Source organism: Mandrillus leucophaeus, unplaced genomic scaffold (assembly GCF_000951045.1).
Source record: "Mandrillus leucophaeus isolate KB7577 unplaced genomic scaffold, Mleu.le_1.0 Scaffold480, whole genome shotgun sequence".
Taxonomy (NCBI): Eukaryota; Metazoa; Chordata; class Mammalia; order Primates; family Cercopithecidae; genus Mandrillus; species Mandrillus leucophaeus.
The window spans coordinates 1337594-1345952 of NW_012105143.1; the positions used below are offsets into that span (position 1 = coordinate 1337594).

At 44.2% G+C, this 8359-nt stretch overlaps 1 protein-coding gene across 3 annotated transcripts in view; it reads right to left on the minus strand.

Annotated features, from left to right (window-relative positions):
- Positions 1-2810: 2810 nt before the first annotated feature.
- Positions 2811-8359, minus strand: part of TRIM16 (tripartite motif containing 16) — a 59599-nt gene continuing 54050 nt past the window's right edge. For all 3 annotated transcript variants that reach the window (XM_011995304.1, XM_011995303.1, XM_011995302.1), the window contains 3 exons: positions 7386-7551; positions 6452-6547; positions 2811-4047 (listed from right to left, as the gene is read on the minus strand). In XM_011995304.1, the coding sequence (XP_011850694.1) occupies positions 3464-4047; positions 6452-6547; positions 7386-7551 (846 nt within the window). In that variant the 3' untranslated portion in view covers positions 2811-3463. The remainder of the gene's footprint in view (positions 4048-6451; positions 6548-7385; positions 7552-8359) is intronic.

Genomic DNA, 8359 nt, shown 5'->3' on the forward strand with positions numbered 1-8359 from the left:
CTGCAACCTCTACCTCCGGGTTCATGCGATTCTCCTGCCTCAGCCTCCTGAGCAGCTGGGATTACAGGTGCACGCCACCACGCCCAGCTAATTTTTTTGTATTTTTAGTAGAGACGGAGTTTCATCACCCGCCCTCCTCGGCCTCCCAAAGTGCTGGGATTACACGCATGAGCCACCGTGCCTGGCCCAAATATGCCCAACTCTTTTTTTTTTTTCTTTTTTTTGACAAAGTCTTGCTCTGTCGCCGAGGCTGGAGTGCAGTGGCACAATCTTGGCTCACTGCAAGCTCTGCCTCCCGGGCTCACACCATTCTCCTGCCTTAGCCTTCAGAGCAGCTGGGACTACAGGAGTCCGCCACCACGCCCGGCTAGTTTTTTGTATTTTTAGTAGAGACGAGGTTTCACCATGGTCTTGATCTCCTGACCTCGTGATCTGCCTGCCTCAGCCTCCCAAAGTGCTGGGACTACAGGTGTGAGCCACTGCGCCTGGCCAAATATGCCCAACTCTTAATTTTGCTTTGCTCTTTTATATCAAGAAGAAAGGTCTTGAACTTGAAAACTAATAGACAAAAAGTTAACAGGAAAATGAAGTTCAAGACAAGTAAGGAGACACCTAAATGGTTCCTTTTATATGAGCTCAAGTATTCGGGCCTAAATAAATTACATTTCAGGAATCTGACACAACTTAATGACGTGACTGCAAATCAGGTGGGAATCTTTGAGAAACTAGGGAGAATGATAGAGGACGGTGTCTTAGTCCCATTGTGTTGCTATAACGGAATACCTGAGGCTGGGTAATTTATAAAGAAAATAAATTGATTTGTCTTATGGTTATGCAGGCTGTACAAGAAGCATCGTGTCGTCATGGCCATTCATGAGGGATCCAACCCATTATCTAAACACCTCCCACCCAGCTCCACCTCCAACATGGGAGATCAAATTTCTACATAAGATTTGGAGGGGACAAATATCCAAATTATATCAAATGCGGACAGGCATCTCAATTTTTTAAAAAAGAAAAACAAGATAGATTCTGAAAACAACAGGCTAGTAAGCGTGATATTAACCCACAGTAGAAATCTAAAGTGGTTTATCAAATATTCTGTGAATATTTAGAAAAGAAAATGACCATGACCAAGCACCAACAACCCGCAGGGATTCAACAAAATAAGGCAGTCCAAGCTGATCTCAATTTCTCTTGAGATCATTATCAGACAGATGGATCAAAGAAATTCAGACATAGCATATCTTTTTTTGTTTTGTTTTGTTTTTTGAGATGGAGTCTTGCTCTGTCGTCCAGGCTGGAGTGCGGTGGCACGATCTCAGCTCACTTCACCCTCCACCTCCTGGGTTCAAGCAATGCTCCTGCCTCAGCCTTCTGAGTAGCTGGGATCACAGGCGCGTGCCACCATGGCCGGCTAATTTTTGTATTTTTAGTAGAGTCAGGGTTTCACCATGTTGGCCAGACTGGTGTCGAACTTCTGAGCTCAGGTGATCCTCCTGCCTCGGCCTCCCAAAGTGCTGGGATTACAGGCGTGAGCCCCCACACCCGGCCTAAACATAGCATATCCTGATTTCTCCCACTGAAAATGTCTTTCATCAAGTTCAGTGGATAAAGGTGAAAAAGGTGGGGCCACATTATTGCACAGTTCCACCCGTGCATAATTTGTATGTAACTAAACCTAGAAGCTATTGACTCAGTGCCACAAGATTCTAGATTTGGTCCTAATCTCATCAAGATATTTAGCAACAAGGATAAGACTTAAGAAGAAAGGGTTACCAATTGTGCAGGTGACACTAAGCTAGGAAGGGGAGCGAATATACTGGATGAGGAATCATGAATCGCAAGTATCTCAGCATAAAGCAATGATGTGATGAAATTAAAGTAAAATCATTTTAAATCCTACACTGTATACATCCTTAGATACAAATATAGGTAACAAGTCAAGTTATGCTAAAGTAATATACTCTTGAGACAGGCCAATCAGACTGACTGAAGAAAAAGAGTTCCTGTGGCCTTGACAAAGGTCACAGGAACAGACTCAAAATTTATATTTCTGGTGAATCCCACCAGAGACTTCAGGTTATAGCCTCAGAAATTCATTTAAAGACAGTTTGCCATTTGCCTAAAGGCTTGATGAATGCTTGTGATTAATCTTAGGAAGCTCATCTGCCAAAAGAAGAATGAAATAATCAGGGGGAAAGGAGTGAGAACCATAAAGGAAGGTGGAAAATTTAATACGCAAACAAGAACATCTGGGGCGTGGGGGTTACGTGACAGTTCTTGAAGCACCTCATTCTTTGAATGAGAAATCCCACAAGTCCACAAACTCGAGGTTACTTTAGAGGAGAGGAGTAGGACCCCTTTTCAGAGGTCACAGGGACTAAAACTCAAGACTCTGCTAAGACATTTCCTCTAATCCTTGCTGTCCCCAAACAGAAAGGGCTGCCGTGTGAGGCAGTGAGCCAGTGAGCCAGTGCATGGCGGGATGGCTGAGTCAGATGTTGTGTGTGGATTTGCAAACTTCAAGAAGTTTCTCTGCTATGCACTTTATTCCATACAATGTGCATGATGTAATAAGGAAGACAATATGATGTGGTGGTTAAAAAGTCCAGTGTCATTCTGCCCAGACTTGAATCCCAGCTCTGCCACTCAGTCACCATGTGACCAGAGTGACCTTGAACAAATTAGCTAACTGCCCCAGACAGTTTCTTCATCTGCAAAAAAAGGATGATATGAGCATCTACCCAACAGGTGTTCTGTGAGGACTGAGTTAATGTGCAGAAAGCACAAGGACAGTATCTAGCACATAGGAAATACACAAGTTAGCAATTTATCATGATAACTCTGCACTCTTTTCAGCCACTCTGAAGGTTCCTGGTCATCCATTCGAGGCCTAGTGTGACGTTTATCTGAACAGACAGGAGAATGGCACTAGAAAATGAGGGAGATTTGGTGCCTAAAAATTACTACAAACAGGCTGGGCGCGGTGGCTCACGCCTGTAATCCCAGCACTTTGGGAGGCCGAGGCAGGTGAATCACGAGGTCAGGAGTTTGAGACCTGCCTGGCCAACATGGTCAAACTCCGTCTCCACTAAAAATACAAAAAATTAGCCGGGCATGGTGGCGGGCGCCTATAATCCCAGCTACTCAGGAGGCTGAGGCAGGAGAATTGCTTCAACCTGGGAGACGGAGATTACAGTGAGCCAAGACCGCACCACTGCACTCCAGCCCAGGCAACAGTGCGAGACGCCATCTCAAAAAAAAAGAAAAAGAATTACTACAAACGTATACAGAACAGCACCATACGGAGCAAAAGAGAGCAGCTGGAATGTTCTCATTCAGAGACCCATAGGATTTCAAAAGCCAGCTACCATCAGCAGTTATTTCTGCCCTCAAATCACCCTAAAATGCAAATTCCATCACTGTGGCTGGCAAAGGTCTGGGATATGGCTCCTGGAGTCTAGGGAATAGTCTCCACCAAGGATGGTGCTGGCTTCTTGGGTTCCTCTCCCAGATCTACAATCCGGATGGCGTTTTCCTTCTTGGAAAGCCAGAAGGCAGCATAGACTGGCTCTGAAAACTTGCAGGCAAACTTGTGAACCAGAGTCATGGCATCATGCTCTACGCCATAGAAGGAAAGGATCCCTCCTGGGAAGTCGACATAGACCCCAAGCCTCCGGAAAGGTCCGGCTTTAAGCGGGGTCTCCATGTCACTGTGCCAGGCTGTGAACTCCTTCCCATTCCATTGGAGGCTCCAGGAGAAGTTGTTTCCGGAAATGCAACTGTTGCGCTCCTCCCCTTTCCGGTCGATGCCTTTGCAGGTCAGACCAACGTAGGTGCCTGCCCCGAAGATCTCCACCTCAAAATAGTACCTATGCAGGTACAGACTCTGCTGGGACAGCACTTGCCGCCAGTGCAGGAACCTGCTGGGGAGGTCCGGGTAGGAGTGCTCCCAGGGCGTGGTGTTGGTGACCTTGCGGTTGTCCTCCTGCAGCCGGAGATACCTGTGTGCTGTGTCCGGGTCGAACGTGATGTCATGAGCATCTGAGGAGACACAGAAGGCAGGAGAGTGGTTCAGGAACTGACAGCTGATTCAGACGAACAGTGTAAACCCAGCTGGGCTCCAAAGCACATATGAGAAAACATCCATTTCTCTGTTCTCTATTTACCCAGGCTGCTGTTTCCCTAGGCAAAGAGGTGAGTGAAGACCAGAAAACAGAGAGCACAAATCATCTACTCCCTTCCCTTATGAAGCTCAAATTGCTTGACAATGATGATATTATTTGATGAACTGAATGAAGAAATATATTAATTTACTCATTCATTCATTCATTCAACAAACATGTATTGAACGCCTGGCATTATCCTGCCCAGTGTTGCCAAGTGTTTGGGGAAGCAGGTACTCCTATACCCACATTTGATCCATTCATTCATTTTTCAAAATATTTGAAAAACATCTTAAAAATGAATGAATGGATCAAATGGAGCATGAAGAACTCTCAAACATGCCCTCCTGTTCTCCTCCCACTCCCAAAGAATAACAGGGTCTCATGCACCCCATTGCTTAAGTCAAGCTCTATGTCATTTTTGACATTTGTTTTGCCCTCACCCTCATCTCCCATCCTCACCACACACACAGGCAGCAGCAACTCCTATGGATTCTACCACTTCTCTCCAGCCCCGTGCTTTACCCCCAACCTAAGCCAACACTCATCTCACTTGGACTCGTGCAATGGGTTCCTGACTGGTCATTCGCTGATCTCTCTTGCCCACTTCAAGAGCTTCTCCACAATAGAGCTGTGCTGCTTATTTCGAGCTGTAGGCTGAGGCCAGTCATGTTGTTCCAGCTTAAAACCCTTTCGTGGTGCCCCTTGCTCTTACAATAAAGCAGGAACCCCTCGCCCTGGCCTACCAGGCCCCGCATCCCTGGTCCTTTCCTGTGTCTCTGACTCTCTCCCTTGATTGCTACATTCCCACCATGCTGATCTCAGACCTACTCAGCACTCAATCCTCTTTGAGCCTTTGGTACAACCTGTTCCCTCCAAGATGTGATCACGCCCTACCTTGAGTCTGGTGATTCCTACTGATCCATTCAGGCTACAACCGAGAGTTCATGTCCTCGAAGAGGCCCTTTGTGACTCTAAATCACTCTCTCTCAGAGCACCATGGCTTTTTAAACTTGGCACCCCTCCCCATTTGTAATAATATATTCATGTGAGTATTTGTTTCCCGCTTGTCCTCCCTCTAATCTATGAGCTTCGCATTTTGCATGGGATTCTTCTCTAGCTCAGAGAAGATGCTCAGTATACGCTTGCCAAATGAATTAGCATATTAAAGGCTATTTTTAAAATTCCATAACTTAAAAAGTTCTCACTGGGTGCAGAGGCTTATGCCAACACTTCGGGAAGCTGAGATGGGAGAATCACTTGAGGCCAACAGTTTGAGACCAGCCTGGGCAACACAGCAAGGCTCCATGTCTACAATTGTTAAAAAAATTTTTCTTTAAATCAGCCAGATGTGGTGGCATGTGCTTATGGCTACTCAGGAGACTGAGGGAGGAGGATTGCTTGAATGTGGGAGGTCAAGACTGCAGTGAGCCATGATCAAGCCACTGCACCTCAGCCTGAGCAATAGAGTGGGACCCTTTCTCAAAAAATACACATACATACATACATATATATGTCTACATATATATATGTAAACGTGCAAAATATGTCTTGACTGTTTATGTCAATTAACAGAAGGCTATTACTAGTTAAGTTCTTGAGGAATCAAAAGCTACAGGTGAAATGTTCAACAATATGAGGGATTGGGATCCCAACTCCCACCTTATTCGAGGGTCAACTGTGCAGTGTTTTAAAAATGCTAATGGACCAAGTCAATACCACTTAATGACAGGTCAATGAGTTATGCAATTCTGGCCAAGTCATACATGGAAATGAACCACCAGGTAACTAGCCAGGACTCTTCAAAGTGCTATGGTCATGAAACACAAGGATTGAAAGACTGATCCAGATTGAAGGGGACTAAGAAGACATGGAAACATCTGTGACCTTGGATTGGACTTTGGGCCAGAAAAAAGGGCATTGATGAAAGAGTTGGTGAGAGCTGAATAAATTCTGTAGATTAGTTGATAGCATTGTAGCAATGTTAATTCCCTGGTTTTGATCAATGTATTGTAGTTATGTAACATGTTACCATTAGGAGAAACTGAGTGAAAGATATATGGGAATTCTTTGTCCTATTTCTGTAATATTTTTGTAAGTTTCATATTATTTCAAAATGAAAAGTTAAAAAATTGTTTAAATTAAATTTTAAGAAGTATATCATTTAGGGATAGACATGAAGTTGTAAGAACCTGAAACCTAGATGAGAGATGACGGTTCTTACTTAGCAAAGCACTGCACTGATATCAACAATGGAGAAGGGGGTGCCGTTCACAACTTACATTGCAGGAACTGTTCCCTGGTGCTGGGCTCAGGTTTGGAAGTCCAATATTTACGCTGAACAACGGCAGACACTTGAGTTCTGATGTCATACTCCTCTAGAAAATCAGAGAGTTGTGAATGCACACCTGTCCAGGTGGTCTGCAAATCAGGACTTCCCAGCCACCCTTCCCTGGACTTCCTGGGGAAAGAAGGGACTGAAGCCTAGAAATGTTTCACAGAAATATGCTCAATAGACTACATTTCTTTCATAGGTAAGGCATAAACCACTGAAAAAGTGATCCAGACTGTCTTGGATTTAACTTAAAAGTATAGGCATCAGCAACCTGGGAAGCTAGTCATAGAAATGCCAGCTGATGGCATAATATAAGCATGACTAATTCTCCTTCTCTGGGTCTCAACTGTAGAAGAAAATCATCAAGATGAGAGTCCATTAGTAACACACCCTGTCTGAAGGATGGCTTTGAAAATGAGACATTTGGCTGGGTGTGGTGGCTCACACCTGTAATCCCAGCACTTTGGGAGGCCGAGGCGGGCGGATCATTTGAGGTCAGGAGTTCGAGACCAGCCTGACCAACATGTTGGAACCCCGTCTCTACTAAAAATACAAAAACTAGCCAGGTGCCTGTAATCCCAGCTACTAGGGAGGCTGAGGCAGAAGAATCTGTTGAACCCAGCAGGTGGAGGTTGCGGTGAGCCAAGATCCCGCCATTGTACTCCAGCCTGGGTGATAGAGCAACTCTCTCTCTCTCTCTCACACACACACACACACACACACACACACACACAAAAGAAAAAAAAAGAAAAGAAAAGAAAAGAAAAGAAAATGAGACACTCCCCTGATTTCATCCTCCCTTCCCTGACTCTCTCTCACCTTCCCATCATCTACTGCTAGAGACACACCCACTATAGTCCATGGCCCAGAATGCATCTCACCTTCCTTGGCAAACTCCTGGAGCTTTTCCTTATAGTTCTCCAGCAACTGGATTAAGTGTACAGTGGAGTCCGTGATAACTTTGCGGATGCCGGAGAGTTTATCCTTCAGCCCTATGTAAACACTAGGGAAAGTGATGTCTTCAGTGTTCTTAAACTTGCAGTACTCCTGCAGAAAAGGAAGCAGCAGAACTTGCTGTGGTTTCTGTATTTCTAAACTTAGGCTTCTCTCCTCATTAAGTCACTTTTTGCATCTGTCAAATGGGCTGACAGTAACGTGTCCTTAACAAAGAAAGTACATGTAAAGTGTCAAGCTCGGGGTCTAACAAAATAGAAAGCACTTTTCTAGCTGCTAGACCCTCCGAATAAGTGGGATTTTAAAAAACTAAGTGAGAAAGTGGGCTTTTAAAAATCAAGATGTACTAGATGGCCATGAACAGCTCCAATACATAGTCCAGACTGGGGACCAAAAAATAAAGAACATTCTTGCTTTGTTAATTCCGTCAATACTTGTTTTTTGACAATTCAAACACAAGCCATGGTAGAAAATGGAGGAGCTCTCAGGCAGGAGTGCTGCCTCTTCCTTGTCAATTTCATCCAATGCATAAATTCCTGTAATTCTTGTACCTTGCTTTAGTATTTGGAAAGTGGCTTCACACAGATAATCACATAGTTTCATGTAAGTTTCAAAACAACGTGTGATCAGGAAAGATGCTTTCAGATATAACATAGTATCAAACTTCAGCTACAACTGAAGCATTAAAGTGCAGACCAGGTATAGCAGAAAACATAGTAATGAAAACAGTTGTATGAAAATGATTAGATAGAGCCATGGAAATCAAAACCAGAGAATTGACAGAGAAAAGGGTAATTCAACATTTTAATGCTATATACTGTACATGACAAAAGTAGCATTTTAAATCAGTGGGAGAAGGATAAGTTATTCAATAAATGTTGTTTTGAACGCCTAACCAACA